This window comes from Heptranchias perlo, chromosome 5 (genome assembly GCF_035084215.1).
Source record: "Heptranchias perlo isolate sHepPer1 chromosome 5, sHepPer1.hap1, whole genome shotgun sequence".
Classification (NCBI taxonomy): Eukaryota; Metazoa; Chordata; class Chondrichthyes; order Hexanchiformes; family Hexanchidae; genus Heptranchias; species Heptranchias perlo.
In genome coordinates, this window is record NC_090329.1 from 93,399,799 (window position 1) to 93,419,317 (window position 19,519).

The 19,519-nt window shown below is 41.3% G+C and overlaps 1 protein-coding gene across 1 annotated transcript in view; it reads left to right on the forward strand.

The window, feature by feature from the left end:
• map3k5 (mitogen-activated protein kinase kinase kinase 5) overlaps positions 1 to 19,519 on the forward strand; it is a 180,746-nt gene that overhangs the window by 26,426 nt on the left and 134,801 nt on the right. The window contains exons 3-5 of the mRNA XM_067984803.1: positions 4,475 to 4,498; positions 12,285 to 12,478; positions 17,887 to 18,055. Coding sequence (XP_067840904.1) covers positions 4,475 to 4,498; positions 12,285 to 12,478; positions 17,887 to 18,055 — 387 coding nt within the window. The remainder of the gene's footprint in view (positions 1 to 4,474; positions 4,499 to 12,284; positions 12,479 to 17,886; positions 18,056 to 19,519) is intronic.

The following is a 19,519-nucleotide window of genomic DNA, read 5'->3' on the forward strand; positions in this document are numbered from 1 at the left end:
ATTCTAAATAGTGGTGAGATTTCTAACGTTAGTAAAGAGCTGAATGACTCTTCAATAACACTGGAACGTTTAAAGGTAGTCCAGTGGATTGCTTGTGATCTTTTAAACCCTAATAAATAAAAATTCAAAAGATTGCTTTACACTAGTTGCCGTTTTGTGGCATTTATGCTTCCTGTTGAATTCAGTGGCAAAGAGCAGAATGCACCCTGTCATATAATTGTGGTGGATTCTATAGGACCTGGAGCTCCAGGTCCTATTACAGAACTGCTTCTGTGTGAAGCGCTGTAATAACAGTGAGTTCCATCAGACTCCCAATTAGGAAACAAACTTTTTGCACAGTAGTTACTGGGCTATCTGATATCAACCGTGTAAGTGTGGGAGGAACGTGGCAGAACACCATTAATAATGCACAGTCCTGTTTGTTTTCTGTGGGTAGTGTTACTGAAGATGACATTAAATTACTTACAATAACATTTTCTAGGGCCGGAGAATATTAACCAAGGGAATAATAAAGGAAAAAACTGCAATTGCTTGAAATCCACATTAGGTCAGTTGGCATCTGTAAAGAGAGAAAAAAAAATAGCATTTCGGGTGTTCACTGTTCATTAGAACTGAACCTAAAAGCGAAGCAGGACATTTAGTAACCTTACTGACTGACCTGTGTAACAAAAACAGAAAATGCTGGAAATAATCAAGTATCAATGTGGAGACAGAATGCATGAATTGCCATAATGGTTCTCTCGCTTGTCCGCCATAACTTTGCTGGAAGAGCTGTAGAAACCATGGAAGATGACGTAAAGGAAGTTATGGCGGACGAGCAGGAGAATCCCCATGGAAATTCACTCCAATTGCAACCTACCTTAACAAACAGCACTAATGTGAGTAGGCACTTAAAAAAAAATGTGAATAATTAGTATTAACTGTCCGACTGTGCTCAAAGTTTAGCACCTACCGACAGTACGTTTGAATGATAATAGTTCTTTAAAGTGCAAGTTAACTCTGAGCCAAATCCTGGGTTGTTCTTACTTGCGACCAAAGCAGAAACATGAATTATAAGTCCTCATTTTCAAGTGTGCCACATGTCTCGACTGGAAAGTTGGATAGCAACATAACTTTCAACTGAGCTCTCTTGTGCTGTGGGTGTGATTGGCAGTTTTACTTCTCGTCGCATTCTTTCTGGTTATTTATCTTATTGCTTTTTCTGGGATCTTGCTGCACGCAAATTGGTTGTCACGTTTCCCGACATTACAACAGTGACGACACTTCAAGAAGTACTTAATTGGCTGTAAAACGTTTTGGGATGGCCTGAGGTTATGAAAGACTCGATATAAATGTGAGTTCGTTGTTTCTTAGGATCGGTATTCCGGACATTTGGGGAAAAAAAACTAAAATCACAAAGTATTTCAAATATTTACAGTAACACATAAAGGAGAACTATGTGTGTTGGATGGAGGGTGCTTTCAATCTAGAATACTTTTTTCTTTTCCCCAACCTCCTCCTAAAGGCTACAAAAATAAATGAACTTTTCTTACCGTTTGAGAAAAAAATTCTACATTTTTGAGATTGAGTGGACTGTTGCATTAGGTGTCTCCGTTAGACGAGCCGTTCCGCTAAGGCACCAGTTATACTACATTACTGGTTAGTCAGCCGTGCAGCGCAAAGCACATCTGGCAAGACCTCTTATGTTACCTGTTTTGTTTTGAATTGCACTGTGCCTTCCCAGGGCAGAGATCTGAGCAAGTATACTTATGCGGAGAGCTCTGCTTCCGGCCACTAAAATTTTTTATGTTTTGAGAGCAAAGGTGGGAGCATTTGCTTTTTCAAAAAATTAGTAAGGACTCTTCAGTAAGTTTATAAGATGCCCAGGAGGTCCAATTGATCACTTGAATACTTTTTAAATGCAGCACGAGTTACACACCAAATGAAGTTAAACATATGCATTGGGCGACAGCCTGCCCAAGAGAGTCTGGAACTGTTACATTCGTTAGCCACTGACTCCATCCCTCTCTTTGGTCACTGTCTTGAGGCTGAACCAGACCATTTGCAACCTTGGCATCCTATTTGACCCTGAGCTGACTTTCCGACCCCATATCCTCCCCATTACCAAGACCGCTTACTTCCACCTCTGTAACATCGCCTGCCAACACCTCTGCCTCAGGTCATCTGTTACTGAAACCCTCATTTGTACCTTTGTTACCTCTAGACTTGACTATTTCAAAGCTCTCCTGGCCGGCCTCCCAACTGACCCACTCTATAAACTTGAGCTCATCCAAAACTCTGCTGCCTGTATCCTAACTCGCACCAAGTCCCGTTCACCTATCACCCCTGTGCTCGCTGACCTACATTGGCTCCTGGTCTGGCAACGCTTCAGTTTTAAAATTCTCATTCTTGTCTCCATGGCCTCGTCCGTCCCTATCTCTGTAACCTCCTCCAGACCTACAACCCTCCAAGATCTCTGCGCTCCTCCAATTCTTGCCTCTCGCACATCCCCAATTTTCATCGCTCCACCATTGACGGCCGTGCCTTCAGCTGCCTAGGCGCTGAGCTCTGGAATTCCCTCCCTGAGCCTCTCCACCTCTCTTCTCTGCGACACTGCTTAAAACCTATCTCCGTGACCAAGCTTTTGGTCACCTGTCCTAATATCATTTTGTGTGGCTCGGTGTCTAGTTTAGTTTGATCACTCCTGTGAAGTGTCTTGGTACGTTTTACTACATTAAAAGTGCTATATAAATGCAAGTTATTGTTTTTGTGTCCAATCTGGACCTGATTTTGGAGTCATATTATCACCTTTGTGTCCCTGCGATGTAGAAACTGTTCAGAGAAATGCAAAAATAGTACAACTGCACTCTCTAAGGTACAGGTCACCCTTTTGTGAGCTTATCATTGTGTTGATCAGCAGATCAGTTTCTATTTCAGTTCTGGATCCTGGTTCTTGTACTTCAGAGGCATAAAAATATTCATAACCAAAAAAGGAAAGATAATATCAGTTGGGGCAGTGGCAGTTTTTTTTATGTATCTTTTGATTTATAAACACATTTTAACACTAATCAAAGTAAAAGATGCTTTTATTTTTTCAGTAATTTTAGTTCTCAGGCATTCAATGTCAAACATCAGTCAGCACCAAATTTAACTGTAAGATTGGACTTGGCAACTAGTGTAGAACAAATTTATTTCCAGCACTGAGTAGCAGGGAAAGGAAACCAAGCAAAGTAATGTCACCTTCCACTTAACATCATTGTGTTTATATATCTATCTCCAGTTCATTTCCTCGTTCTTGGCTTTCTTGCTTTTTTTTGTGTGAATAAAGTATCCTCTGCTTGTGGTCCCAACAAAGTGCTTCAGTCCTAACCTTAGAAGATGACCCCTACTCCATCGGTGCGATACTTTTCCATTTCCCATACCAGCTGTTATGTGCCCTTTCTAAATGAGATTGCCATTTAGGTACATTTTTGTGCTGAGAGTACATACCCACCAGAAATCAGACTGGGATTGCTCAATCTCATTTCACATAGGACTCTTAAAGCTTTTCGTCCCATGGGTCTAGGCTGGATTTGAACCCAGGTGCTAGGGGTATAAGGTTAATGTTTAAACCACTTTTTTATAAACCTTGTTGCATGTGTACTTCTCCCCTACCAAATTGATGAGCTATATGATTATGGCAGAGGGATGAGTGTATTTTTAAAAAAATTAAACATTGTCTAGAATTTTGACCAACTTCATTGGCACAAAGCAGTCAAAATAATGTGGCTCAAGGCAATAAGGAAAAGCAAGAACTTGCATTTATATATCATTTCCTTGGGCAGTCTTCAAGTGCTTAGGAACCAATTCATTACTTTTTGAAGTGCAGTCATTGTTGCCATGTAGGCAAATGTGCAGCCAGGTTGTGCACAGAAAGACCAAGACATTGGAAGAACTCCCTGCTCATCTGCTTAAACCACTGGAATAAATAGATAGGGCCTCATTGTAACATCTTAACTGAAAGATAACACCTCCAACAAAAAATGAATGTAACGCCTCCTGTTTACTCACTAGTGTCAGCCCAGCTATGTGCTCAAATCTTGGAGTGAACTCAGAATCTTCTAATTCAGAGTGAGGGTGCTACCAACTGAGTCAAACTGATTGTTAATTTTTCATAACACTTACAAAAAGTATAAAAATATAATCTGAAGAGTTTTAGCAACATTACATAGACTAGAAAATGGATTTACCTTTACACAAATATGCTTTCTAACAGAAATCTTCAGACCAAGATCATCTCTTATCTCTTAACAGACTAGTTAGTGTAATCACATAATATTGTAATGTTCTGAAATACTGTTGCAACTTTACAGTGATCTTCCTATGTGTGTAAGGGTTAGGTTGAAAGTAATTTTTACCCTTTTAATAAACAGATGCGTGAATAGGTTGAAGTTCGACAATGACAAACTTAATAAGTTTTATATTATTATTGGCTGATTTGTCTTTCTTTTTGCAGGAAATTATTTGTCAGAAGAAAAATGTAAGTACAACTTTTTCTTTGCTTGATTTAAACAACTGTTTAATGATACATCCTGTACTTCTGATATATTTTGAAGCTATTTCCATGTACTTATTGTTATGAAATTTGTAACTTTGTGCATTTATTTTTCCATTCGAAGTTCTTGTTTTGCTTTCAAAAGCATTGTTATAGAACTATTGGTAATTAAAACGCAGGAAGGTAAAGGCGAATTGGGTGGGGTGTATAATGGGCGGCCGATCCGATATCGCCTGTTTTACCCCATCGCCAAGAGTTAAAATTACCTCAGGATATGAGAAAGAGCCTTACTGTCACACAAGTGAGCTTTGATTATGAGCTAACTAATACAGTTCAGAATTAAAATTAATGCGGTAGACTTTTGTCTTTGCTGCCTGGAGGTTAAGCATCACCTGGTCAGAGCGCAGGAAGGAAAATCTGTTGGGGAGGTCTGTACACTGATAACAGAATAAGCTTGATTTTCTTCCCTTGAAATTAATGGAAGGAAAATCCAGTGGGTTCTGTTTGCACCAAATGATCCTCCCCACCAGACTCTCCTTTCAGTAAAGTCGAAAATGTAATCCTACAAGTCACCTCTTTTGAATCTAAACTGATTGATGTCTTGTCTTTCTCCCCTCCGTCTTCCACCACCAACCCCCCCCCCCCCACCAAAAAAAAAATTGTTTAAAGTTTTGATTCCTGTGTGTTGTTCTCAATCTCCCTCCATTCTAACACTGAAAATTAATGCGGTAGACTTTTGTCTTTGCTGCCTGGAGGTTAAGCATCACCTGGTCAGAGCGCAGGAAGGAAAATCTGTTGGGGAGGTCTGTACACTGATAACAGAATAAGCTTGATTTTCTTCCCTTGAAATTAATGGAAGGAAAATCCAGTGGGTTCTGTTTGCACAAATGATCCTCCCCACATTTACCTGACGAAGGAGGAAGCCTCCGAAAGCTTGTGAATTTAAAATAAAATTGCTGGACTATAACTTGGTGTTGTAAAATTGTTTACAATTGAAAATGTGAAGTTAGGGCACAGAGAATTTATAGACCCAGAATGTTTCGGTAATGAAGAAAATGATTTGATGTCGCCTCTGTTTTGGTAGTAGCAATGTGACTTCTGTCGAGATTGCTAATTCACTTTGTATCCAAGTTCACAGGAATAGGTGAACCAAACATGGGAACAGGGAGATTTCCAGATTATGTTAGAAATAGCAAACAGGGAATCTTCCCCAATGGTGGGATTACATCTAGTTTGCCTCACTTATTTGTGCAGTGCTGCCTTAATGGAATTAAAGAATTAAAAGAGCATTTAAATTTTAGGAAAATTACCTCCCGTTATTGATGAACCAATTTAGTTTTATTGTAACTTTTTTTTAAAGGGGTTCTGACTCTTCTTTGACATTTTTAAAGCAGGATATGAGACCGTAACAGTTGCATTTACTACATATCAAACTCCCTTCTGTTTTAAAGGAGTGCTGCATTTAAACTGGAGCCGATACAAATTAATGGCATTGATGTATTGGGCTTTCAAATCCAATTTATAGTTCACTGCCTCATCTCTGAGTGCATTAGAACATAAAAAAACATGGAGTGAAAAAAGACCATTTTGGCCAGTCTAGCTTATTCCTTAACATGTGCAATCTCCCCTTTTGCAGAGTTTACTCAACTCACTTAATTTCCTGAAGGAACATTTTGCAAAGTTTTCTTCCTGAGCCTTAAAGGTAATTGAACAGAATATCTGTCTATCCTTACACCTCCATTAGTTTTTGCTGCTTGGGATTTCTTTTGTAATCTGAAACTGGGCAGGCAGACTGTTAAAATCGGCTGGATGACTTTCCCACTGATGCCCCCCATAAATCCCGCCATATTCAATTTTGACCAGCTCTTTTTTGAGTAAGCAGCAAGGCACCTGCCTGAAGCTGGTGGTGTCCTTCCTTAAATATGCAGATCGGGGTCCGATGACATCATTGGGCCCCAACTTCAATTTTTAACTCTGCCTGAGCAGGAAAGATGTGTGATTTTTATTACCAGGTGAAGATAGTCGGAAGAGGATTTGAGTTTTTATATTTTTCTCGTGGGGCAAGGAGGACCAGAAGTTCTCCTCCGGGCTGGGCAAGGAAAATCTAGGCCTCCCCTGCGCCAGGCTCTTTTCCACCCCCCAACCCCCCTTCCTGAAAGCAAAACCCTCCCAAAATCCCCTCCCCATGACTCACCTGAGTGCCAGCAGGCATCCCTTTGGTGCCAGCCGGTAGCCTCCTATTGCCCAAACTTCTGCTCCGTCCTGCTGATCAGCTGCCACTTCAGACGGGCAGCTGACTGGTGGCATGCAGGTGAGGCCTGGAAGTTTAAATTGTCTGGGCCTCATGTCACTGAGGTCTTGAGGCTTAGCGTTCGCCCAAATCCCGCTCTAGGTTAAAATTATGCACGGTGTGGGCTGACCAGAGCTCTATACAGTTTCAGCAATACGTCTTCAGACTCTACATTTTTGATAACAAAGGTGAGCATTCTGTTTGCTTTGTTGATTCTTGTTCTGTAGTGACAGCATTTGATAACTCGAAAGAGAGCACTTGTTCCAGCTATTAGAAGCTGTCTACTATTAGTCAAAATCAATAAAAGGTCAATTTGGTAATAAAAGTCAAATTAATAATTTTACAAGAATTACATAGAATTTACAGCACAGAAATAGGCCATTCGGCCCAACTGCTCTATGCCGGTGTTTATGCTCCAGACGAGCCATCTCCCACCCCACTTCATCTAATCCTATCAACATATCCTTGTATTCCTTTGTCCCTCATGTACTGATCTAGCTTCCCCTTAAAACGCATCTATTCTTTTTGCTTCAACTACTCCATGTAGTTCCACATTTGCTGAATATTTATAATATGGCCAGTGCTAAAAGTCATGTCAATCTGGAAATGTGAAACAACGGAATTAGGATATTGCATAGTTCAAATTCCATTGTTTCCATATGAGCTAACTCAACCATAGTTGTATTCCTCATCGCGATAGGTGTCCACCTCCTAGAATTGGTATCAGAACGCACTTGGTTGGGTTATAGCACAAATAGGCAGTTTGGATGTTACAGAAGGACCTATGGCAGAAGAGCTCAATACAGATAAATGCAAGGTGTTACGCATTAGATTCTAAAATAAGTTCTCAATCAAATTAAAGTCTAATTCTCTGTCCAGGGTTGCAGTTGATGTTTTGTCTATCCAATTCCTTAGAATGGGTATCTTAATTGGTGGATTGCTTGCTGCCTTTAGCAAACTTGTTTTTATTATTCGTTCACTGGATGTGGGCGTCGCTGGCAACCGTAATTGCCCTTGAGAAGGTGGTGGTGAGCCGCTGCCTTGAACCGCTGCAGTCCGTGTGGTGACTGTTCTCCCACAGTGCTGTTAGGAAGGGAGTTCCAGGATTTTGACCCAGCGACGATGAAGGAATGATGATATATTTCCAAGTCGGGATGGTGTGTGACTTGGAGGGGAATGTGCAGGTGGTGTTGTTCCCATGTGCCTGCTGCCCTTGTCCTTCTAGGTGGTAGAGGTCGCGGGTTTGGGAGTTGCTGTCGAAGAAGCCTTGGCGAGTTGCTGCAGTGCATCCTGTGGATGGTACACACTGCAGCCACTGTGCGCCAGTGGTGAAGGGAGTAAATGTTTAGCGTGGTGGATGGGGTGCCAATCAAGTGGGCTGCTTTGTTCTGGATGGTGTCGAGCTTCTTGAGTGTTGTTGGAGCTGCACTCATCCAGGCAAGTGGAGAGTATTCCATCACACTGCTGACTTGTGCCTTGTAGATGGTGGAAAGGGAGTCAGGAGGTGAGTCACTCGCCGCAGAATACCCAGCCTCTGACCTGCCACAATATTTATGTGGCTGGTCCAGTTAAGTTTCTGGTCAATAGTGACCCCCCAGGCCACCATTGACCAGAAACTGACCGACTGACTTTTTTTTTACCCGGGCCTTGCCCCTTCCAGTATGGATACATTTACTTTCTCCTTTCCGTTTTTATTTTCCCCAGAGGATTCTAACCTCCCTTGCCAGCAGAGGGAACGATCTGTGAACTCGCACCAAAAGAAGGCCACAAAGTTTGGCATTACTGTGGGACTAGTCATTTCACCATCAAATGTAATGTTAACAGCGAGACTGCATGATTGTATGATATAACTATGATCAAGAACTCATTAAGAGCGTCATTATTACTTTCATCATTGTTAACTCATACTATCAACCCTATGTCTCATTCAACCTTTCCCCCGCTCATTTGACACCACTCATTAAGGAAGTATGTCCCCCATTTTTTTTCTTATAATGCGTAATACCTTGTACTTACCTTTATTGAATTTTATCTAATTGCTCTGCTCACTTGAACCTATTGTCTAAATCCTTCTTCTCCCCACCAATTTGGTGTCCTCTGTGAATCTAACCAACTTGCATTGCTTTATTGAATCCAGGTCGTTTATCAAGATCAGAAACAGAAGGAACACCAGCACTGATCCAGGGGCACTCCACTCCCCGGCTCAACATCACTCTCTTAAAATATGACCTACTGCTTCCTCTCTTTCAAGATCTGCCTTGGCTCAGTGGTAGCACTTTTGCCTCTAAGTCAGAAGGTTGTGGGTTCAAGCCCCACTCCAGAGACTTGAGCACATAATTTAGGCTGACACTTCAGTGCCGTACCGAGGGAGTGCTGCACTGTCAAAGGTGCTGTCTTTCAGATGAGATGTTAAATTGAGGGCCTGGCTGCCCTCTCAGGTGTATATAAAAGATCCCATGGCACTATTTGAGGAAGAGCAGGGGAGTTCCCCTGGTTTTCTGGCCAAAACTTATCCCTCAACCAACATTACTAAAACAGATTACCTGATCCTTTATTTCAGTGGGATCTTGCTGTGAGCAAATTGGCTACTGAATTCCCCAACATTACAAAAGCGACTACTCTTTAAAATAACTTAATTAATGTGAAGTGCTTTGGAACATACTGAAGTTGTGAAAGGCGATATATATATATATATATATATATATATACACACACATACCAATTCCTGAACCACTTCCAAGTTTTACCCAGGATAATAATGGCCTTTCATGTGTAACTTTATTGAAGACTTTCTGGAAGTCTCGTTTTATGATAGGTGTTCTACATCATAAGGTTTTCACCCATCTGTGAGTACATGTGTGTGGTGTGTGCATGCACATGCATAAGAAAGAGGAGGGGGTTGGGGGCTTCTTTGCACTGCAACCACTGAACTTCTAGGGGGTGAAATTGACTTCAATGAAAAAGAAAATTGAACGCAGTGTAAAATGGCTGCCGATTCGCTGAGCCCATTTTGCAGGACTGGCGCAGACCAGTTTCACCCCCTCAGTGTTTTTCTTTTGGTATATCTACTCTTTGTAGTCCGAACCTGTGATCATGTTTTTGACAACATAAAATAAGGTTGCAAATAATTTATTTGAGTTGTATTTATGACTAATATAGCTACAAATTTACACCTGGTACCCCTGAAGGATGGCAGTCCTTGTTTTTTGCTCCCAGCGTCTCCATCAAGCATTTCCTGGACAGATATGGGTCGTCTTCTTGCCCTACTATGTCCAGAAAATTTGACGTTTAGATCATGATTCTGCTTTGATGGGGAATCATAGAGACTTGTAAGAAAACATTGAAAGCTTGTAATATAACTTTTTTTTATCTAGATTGCACTGAACTGTAAAATTTGTCTAAAAAGATGAAACTGGCAGACACCAAAACCTCTATTTGGTTCTGAACCACAGACTGGGAGTGTGGGTTTATCCAACACTAACCTGCAATGAGAAATAGATTTTTAAAAATAGAAAATACTGGAAACACTCCTTTGTACATTTGGAAAAACAAGATAACCCACGAAAGCCATTGTATATGGGACATAATTCCCTTATTTAAAATTTACGGTAGCATAAGAATAACACACCACTTTGCACCATTAGGGGCTTCCTGTTTCGCATTTTACTTGACTGATCAGATGAGAATTTGATTCTGCTTAAAGGTCACAAGCAGAATGAGGAAATTGAGGTGACATCTTTATCTTTGAAAGATCACCCTCCAAGGTTTAAATGAAATCAGTAGGTTTTGCTATAATAAAAGAATATTGCATGAGGTTTTTTTGAAGTATCTATGTGACATTTTTTGTAGTTCATAATTTTATTTAATTTTGTTTACAGAAGTTATTTCTGTAGCAGTCTTAATGGATTAGAGCTGAATATTGTACCCAGTTAACAAATACTATATCTGTAGATATATTAGTGAATCTCCCGTGGCATATTTCAACAGGTTTCTTTTATTTGTTACAAACCAATATGTACGATGCTTCATGCTTTATCTTGTCTTCATCTTAGTGTGTTTGTGCTTCCCAGAAGTATTGTGCAATAATGCTGTGTATAGTTCTCCCTTTAAGATCAGTTCATGGGAAGAATAATTTCAAACCTGCTTATACATAATCCATAAATTAAGCTTTACTGTACTTGCAACTTTTACATGTTGCTTAATGGCGGTGTCTAAAATCTTGTTTGTGGTGACTGTTTTAACTCTTGGACATGTGGAATCAGTCTAGTGTTTAAAAAAAAATCAAACTCCTTTGTAATTCACTGCACGGATTAAAAACACATTTTAAAAAAATGCCTCTAACACCAATCCAGAGTGAATCAAAATGCAAGCTGCACATAACAAGACTGCATCTTAAAATGATTTACTTTATCCATTACTAGGAACTAATTTTTTTACACTTAATTGGCTTCTTCCTATGACTGCTTGATGCTTGTCTACATTGCAGAAAAACATCCAACCTGGCAAGTTTACTGAGATCTCTTCACTGTATACTTTCCTCCAGTCTGAAAAACAACCGTTCACCATTACTCTCAGCTTTCTGTTCCCTTAGCCAGTTTTGTATCCATGCTGCTACAATCCCTTTAATCCCATGGGCTTTAATTTTGCTAACAAGTCTATTATGGTGGTACTTTATCCACACTGCCACTGTTCATATACTCAACATCAAATGCACTCCCCTCATCAACCCTCTCCGTTACTTCATCAAAGAACTCAATCAGGTTAGTCAAACACTATTTTCCTTCAACAAATCCGTGCTGACTTTCATTTATCAGCCCATATTTTTCCAAGACCCAATTAATTTTGTCCAGGATTATTGTCTCTCAAAGTTTCCCCACCACCGATATTAGGCTGACTGATCTGTAATTGCCGGGTTTTATCCCTTCCCCCCCCCCCCCCCCTTTTTTGAACAGCGGTGTAACATTTGCAATCCTCCAGTCCTCTGGCACCACCCCCATACTTAAAGAGGATTGGAAGATTGTGACCAGACCCTCCGCAATTTCTACCCTTACTTCCCTCAGTAACCGAGGATGCATCCCATCTGGACCGGGGGACTTTTCTACTTGGAGTAGATTTGTTGTTTGTGAGGACACCTGGACAGTAATTTCCACAATCCCTGGCAAAGTCTCCAATGCCTACCGTACTGTTTCCTCCTCTTAGAGGAAGGCACTTGCACCGATGTTTTGTCCTGGTGGCATTGGGTAATCCCTCTATTCGTCCATTTGAAAATAGTCCTTGTTGCCTGCTGCAACCCCTGTGAAATTCTGTAGTACACTTTTCAGTGGCAAACATTATCTTTATATAATGTATCGAAGTTACCTTTGATGTATTGTTTGGGGAAAAGGAAATGGTGAGGGAAAAAAAAATAGACTTGCTATTTAGTTTTGTAAAATAGGAGGAAATATTCCGATTGTGACGGTGCAACTATTCCTTTTGTTACAGACATCCTGTGGAAACTACAGTTTTATACCATACATGGTGACTCCACACAATAAGGTATACTGCTGTGAGAGCAGCTACATGAAGGGATTGAGTGAGTTAATGCAGCCGAATTTTGAGTTGTTGCTTGGGCCTATCTGCATGCCGTTAGTGGATCGCTTTGTTCAGTTGCTGAAGGTTGCACACATCAGCTCCTGGTAGGTGTTTCTTTACACAAATATCATGTTTCTGCACCAAAAAAAAAAATTCTCCAAGAAAGCCTCCGTATTTGGTGGATTTGTAAAATAGTTTTCAAATGCTTGCATGTTCAGCTATCTGTAAATTATGGATTATCTATTCAATTCTTGCTAGGGTAATAATCCAATTCCAGAGCAGCCAACAGAAACTTTTAAGAACATTTGTTCTTTTCAAGCTTTGAATGAATATCCATGGCAGGTAGAGGAGAATGTCCTGAGATGAGGACTGCTTATCTGTTATCAGTTTTTGTACAAAATTATTTTTTCTTCTCGAGCGTTTATGATTGTAGCAAATCTAGTGGGGGGGGGGGCGGGGGGTGATTTTTAACCCTATCTGTCCTGTGGAGGAAACCCGATGGACGAACAGTTCAAATCACCCAGGTTACTTCGCTGCCCACCAAAAGCTGGCGGGTTCCTTCATTAAATATGCAGATTAGGCTTCAGTGACCTCATAATGCCCCCACTGCAATTTATCTCCAGCCTGAGCAGGGAACCTGACCGTGAATCAGGTCAGAAGAGGATGGGGATGCGCAGAGGTCCTGCAAGGTAAGTTTGTACTTTTCATTGTGGGGCCAGGTGTGGAGCAGGAGTACTCCTCCAGGCCCCACAAGGAAATGCAGACCTCTCCTGCCCCGGACGCTCCATCCATACAGCCTCCTCCACCACCGCACCTCCACAAGACCCTCCTGGAACACCCTTCCCAATACCTACCTGCATGCCAGAGAGCAGTCATGGGCTGCCCTATTTCCTGTAGGCCGGCAGGCACTTCCCGCTCATTCCGGGAGGGAAGTGGACATTAATGAGGCTGGGAGTTAAAATAGCCCAGGCCTGATTTCTGTAGCAGTGGGTGAGTTTCCAACTCACCTGGCCACCCGCCTACCCAAAACCTGCCTGGAGTTAAAATTGGTGCCATATAAAGTTCTGTGACCTGAGCTTTTCTTATTGGGAACCATATTAAATAAACCCAGCAACTATTGGCCAGTCAGTTTAACGTCAGTGGTGGGGAAATTTTTAGAAACGATAATCCGGGACAGAATTAACAGTCACTTGGACGAGTGTGGATTGATTAGGGAAAGCCAGCATGGATTTGTTAAAGGCAAATCATGTTTAACTAATCTGATAGAGTTTTTTGATGAGGTAACAGAGAGAGTAGATGAGGGCATTACAGTTGATGTGGTGTATATGAACTTTCAAAAGGCGTTTGATAAAGTGATTATCATCAAGATTGTGGCCTATGGAATAAAGAGGGCAGTAGCAAAATGGATACAGATTTGGCTCAGTGACAGGAAATAGAGAGTAGTGGTGAACGGTTGTTTTTCAGACTGGAGGGAGGTATACAGTGGTGTTCCCCAGGAGTCAGTGCTGGGACCACTGCTTTTCTTGATGTATATTAATGACTTGGACTTGGGTGTACAGGGTACAGTTTCAAAATTTACAGATGACATAAAACTTGGAAGGGTAGTAAACGGTGAGGAGGATAGTGATAGACTTCAAGAGGATATAGACAGGCTGGTGGCATGGGCGGACATGTGGCAGATGAAATTTAGCGTAGAAAAATGCGAAATGATACATTTCGGGAGGAAGAACGAGGAGAGGCAATATAAACTAGAGGGCACAACTCTAAAAGAGGTATAGGAACAGAGAGATCTGTGGGTATTTGTGCACAAATGTTGAACATGACAGCGCAAGTTGAGAAAGCGGTTTAAAAAAGCATACAGGATCCTGGGCTTTATAAATAGAGTCATAGAGTACAAAAGTATGGAAGTCATGATAAATCTTTATAAAACACTGGTTCGGCCATAACTGGAGTATTGTATTCAGTTCTAGGCACCACACTTTAGGAAAGATGTGAAGGCCTTAGAGAGGGTACAGAAGAGATTTACTAGAATGATTCCAAGGAAGAGAGGCTTTAGTTACATGGATAGACTGGAGAAGCTGGGGTTGTTCTTCTTGGAACAGAGACGGTTGTGGGGAGATTTGGTGGAGGTATTCAAAATCATTGAAGGGTCCAGACAGAGTAAATAGAGATAAACAGTTACCATTGGCGGAAGGGTCAAGAACCAGAGGGCATAGATTTAAGGAGATTGGCAAAAGAACCAAAGGTGACATGAGGAAAAGCTTTTTTACACAGCGAGTGGTTAGGACCTGGCATGCACTGCCCGAGGGGGTGGTGGAGGCAGATTCAATCATGGCCTTCAAAAGGGAACTGGATAAGTACTCGAAAGGGAAAAATTTGCAGTGCTACGGGGATAGGGCGGGAGAGTGGGACTAGCTGGATTGCTCTTGCATTGAGCCAGCGCCGACTCGATGGGCCGAATGGCCTCCTTTCGTGCTGTAACCTCTCTATGATTCTATATTGTAAGGAAAGACCAGCTGGCAAGAAGTAAACATTTGCATTTCTTAAATAAAACGCAAATTGCATTTTCTTCTTTATACTTGGTACCAGGCAGTGCGAACGTTCCAAAATTCAGTGTGTTTTTGTCTGTGCGAATGACATTTATATACTTCAATTCTACACCGTGTTCCTCCATCGAAATCATGTCCTAATGGCCACAGTTTTTTTACAATTATTGAAACGACACAAAACATTAATTTGGTAAAATCCTGTAAATGTAACAATTTTTGAAATGTGTTTTTATCAAGATCTGAATGTTCATTTCTTCTACCGATTTAATGTGTGGAATGTGTTACACTTGTTACAAGATTCATTCATCTGACGAAGGAGATAATCTCCGAAAGCTTGTGATTTTAAAATAAATTTGTTGGACTATAACCTGGTGTTGTAAGATTCCTTACATTTGTTACAAGATAATTGACTTCTGGTATTTTTAGGATTAAGCATGGAGCTCATCAGGACTAAGACAAAAAGTTAACTTTACAGTACAAATTACAAATTTAAAGTTACAAATCCAAAATCTAAACTTAATGCACACTTAAATTTCTTGTATTTTTTTTATGTACAAGCACTATGCAGTAGGGAAGGAGAACCAGATTTTAACTCCATTCTCTGCTGATGTTCCTGCTTGGGCTTCCCCAAGATGAAACTGTGCCAGTCTCAGGGTGCAGCCCTGAACAAAGGCAGAGTGCCTTGCTGATTCGAGGGAGGAAAAACGAGCTTAACTTCTCTGTAGTTAGCTGCTTATCTTCCCAAAGGAGTCGAGAGTACACTGCAGTAGGAGGATATAGACTGCATGTTTATTTTTGGTACAATTGGTTACATTAGTTTTCTTTTTAATTTTAGGGCACAGTTGGTACTGTTGAGCAATTTTTAAAATTGCGTATGTTTCTGTCCCTTCCCTGCCTACACTGTGCCATGTGAACAACCTTAAAATACATCAAATTGTCACTGCCCTTCATGAATTACTTCCTTCCAAACCTATTGTTTGAAAATCCCATTTTATTTGTGTTAGTGAACTCTTGCGATCATAAATATACAGTAGAATAAAATTTCAGTTTTGCAGCATTCACTTCAAAACATCTCGAGGCACTTTGCACAATGACTTACTTTTGAAGTGCAGTGACTTTTGCTAGGTAAGTGGAAGTACGTAATTGGTTGTGAAATGCTTTGAGATATCCATGGTCATGAAAGGTACTTTATAAAATGCAAGGTCGTTCTTTCCTGAAATCATAAAATGGTTACAGCACAGAAGCAGGCCATTCGGCCCATCAAGCCAGTGCTGGCTCTTTGTAAGAGCAGTCCAGTTAGTCCCATTCTCCTGCTCTTTCCCTGTAGCCCTGCAGATTTTTTCCCTTCAAATATTTACCCAATCCCCTTTTGAAAGCCATGATTGAATCTGCTTCCACCACCCTTTCAGGCAGCACATTCCAGATCATAACCACTCTCTGCGTTAAAACAAAGTTTTCCGTCATGTCGCCTTTGGTTCTTTTGCCAATCACCTTAAATCTGTGTCCTCTGGTTCTGGACCCTTCCGCCAATGGGAACAGTTTCTCTTTATTTACTTTATCTAAACACTTCTATGAAATCTCCTCAACCTTCTCTGCTTTAAGGAGAACAACCTCAGCTTCTCCAGTCTGTCCACGTAACTCAAGTCCCTCATCCCTAGTACCATTTCTTATAAACAGTTCTCCTGAAATTGTTCTACAGTGACTTTCTTACTGCAACATATCATTGCAAAATAAAACAAATTGAACATTTTTGAATGGCCAGTCATTCATTAACTCTAAAGCTATTTTGGATTGAAGAACTTAACTTAAATGTCCACATCGAATAGCAGAAGAGGTTACTCCAATTGCTCAATGGTAAATGTACTGCTTAGTATGAGAATGAGTCATAGAGACCAGGAAGGTCTTGGCTTCAGTCACTGGTGTCTGTTGAGTTTGCTGATCGTAGCTGGGGGAGCGGTCATGCCACGACAGATGGTCTCAGCACCTTTGGATTAGTGAGAGGGAAAAATCAGCCAGATTTCCGATCCCTGACCATTAGTTAGTGACCCCTGCTGGATAGTGCACATGTGTGGTCATTGGATGAGGACAGAATTGGGCTCAACTGCAATGCTCCCCATGTTTGAATAGCCTGCCATCACTGCCTCTCTAGGCTCACACGTGAAAAATAACTACTGGGGTCATACGCCAGAAGGTGGCTATAGCCTGTGGAACCGTGGTGCCCCAGCAGGAGTTAACGTTTTCAGGAGAATGGGAGAAAAGTGGAGAATGGGGGAAAAAAGCAAAAGAATTTCAAATTTCTTTGTTAATGACAGCTAAAACAGCTTTGTCCTGCTTTTTTTTCCGAAGATAAATGGCTTGTGCTGTTAGATAGTTATTGTGATTTAACCAGCAGGCTCCATTTTAGAGTTGGAGACTTTGTGCTAATTAAAACAACGTCCTGTCATTTTATTTTTCTGTTAGCTCTTTGTCCCTTGCTGTAACATTAATCCTTCTCCACAGGCTTTCTATAAGAATTACTTTGGCTTTTGGAAATGCAACAAACCACTCTGTGTCATAACTACAGAAAATAACAGCAAGCCAGCCATTGAATGCAGTAGATTTTCCACATACCTCAATCTTGCTCCTCTTCTGTTCATTCTGTATAGCTCTTTTTGCTCTTGTGTATGTATGAGGGGAGGGTCTGTTTTCACATTAGCTACAGTATAACAGTAAATGGTTGTGAACATTCCTCTTGGGTAACAAAATTGGACCAGGAAAAGGCACATTTAAAGTATTCGACAGGAAATGTGTTTAAATGTTTGGATTGAATTACTGGACCTAATTCTCTAAGTCACAAACTAGCCCTTTATGCTGTATAGGATTTTAAAGTAATTCCTTATTGCTAAAATTTAAGTAGGTTTTCAATAGGCAAACTAGTGTAAGAAATAACACCCAGAAGTATGATGTCTGTTTGTGCTTCACAGTCAGTATTTTAGGGAAACCATTCTGAGTGACATCAGGAAGGCTCGTGAGCTTTACGGTGCCAAAGAATTGGCTGCAGAGCTAGGAAGAATAAGAAAACGCCTAGACAATGTTGAAGTTCTCTCCGCCGATATTGTCATTAATTTACTTCTTTCCTACCGTGATATTCAGGTATGTGTTATGTGGCTGAAGATTCCCTGAGATTAGAGAGTTGTTTATATGTTTTAAGCTTGTTTGTACACATTTAAATCGGACTTACATGAGCTTCGTGTTGTGCTTTTATATGAACGTCCTCTTTATATAGACCAGAATTTTGCCTTGAAGTTCGGATTAAATGTTCCGTCCTATAAGAGAAAAATAAAAACTGTACATAAAGGGGTTGAAATTGGCACGTGTTGTTCTTAATTTCAGGGTGCGAAATCAGGGTTAGTGGGAACAATTCCAGGCATGCCCCCCCCCCCACTTCCCCCGGAAGTGTGCCAGTTGCCTAAGTGGCAGTCGGTGACTTCCAAGTGCTCGGGGCTTGCCTAAAACAGGCAGTATGCTAATCAGGGGCCTAACACCTGTTTCAGGACCCAGATGCCACATTCATAGAAACATAGAAAATAGGAGCAAGAGTAGGCCATTTGGCCCTTCGGCCCTGCTCCGCCATTCAAAATGATCATGGCTGATCATCTAACTCAGTACCTTGTTCCTGCTTTTTCCCCATATCCCTTGATCCCTTTAGCATTAAGAAATATATCTATCTCCTTCTTGAATACATCTAATGACTTGGCCTCCACTGCCTTCTGTGGTAGAGAATTCCACAGGTTCACCACCCTCTGAGTGAAGAAATTTCTCCTCGGTTCGAAATGGCATACTCTGTATCCTGAAACTGTGACCCATGGTTCTGGACTCCCCGGCCATCGGGAACATCCTCCCTGCATCTAGTCTGGCTAGTCCTGTTAGAATTTTATATGTTTCAATAAGATCACCTCTCATTCTTCTAAACTCTAGTGAATATAGGCCTAATCGACCCAATCTCTCCTTATATGGCAGTCCTGCCATCCCAGGAATCAGTCTGGTAAACCTTCGTTGCACTCCCTCCATGGCAAGGACATCCTTCCTCAGATAAGGAGACCAAAACTGCGCACAATACTCCAGATGTGGTCTCACCAAGGCCCTGTACAACTGCAGTAAAACATCCCTGCTCCTGTACTCAAATCCTCTTGCAATGAACGCCAACATACCATTCGCCTTCCTAACTGCTTGCTGCACCTGAATGCTCGCTTTCAGCGACTGGTGTACAAGGACGCCCAGGTCTCGTTGCACCTCCCCTTTTCCCAATCTATCACCATTCAGATAATAATCTGCCTTTCTGTTTTTACAACCAAAGTGGATAACCTCACATTTATCCACGTTATACTGCATCTGCCAAGTTGTTGCCCACTCACCCAACTTGTCTAAATCACATTGGAGCCTCTTTGCATCCTCCTCACAGCTCACATTCCACCCCAGCTTTTTGGCGCCTGCAAACTTGGAAACGTTACGTTTAGTTCCCTCATCCAAATCATTGATATATGTTGTGAATAGCTGGGGCCCAAGCACTGATCCCTGCGGTACCCCACTAGTCACTGCCTGCTACCAGGAAAAAGA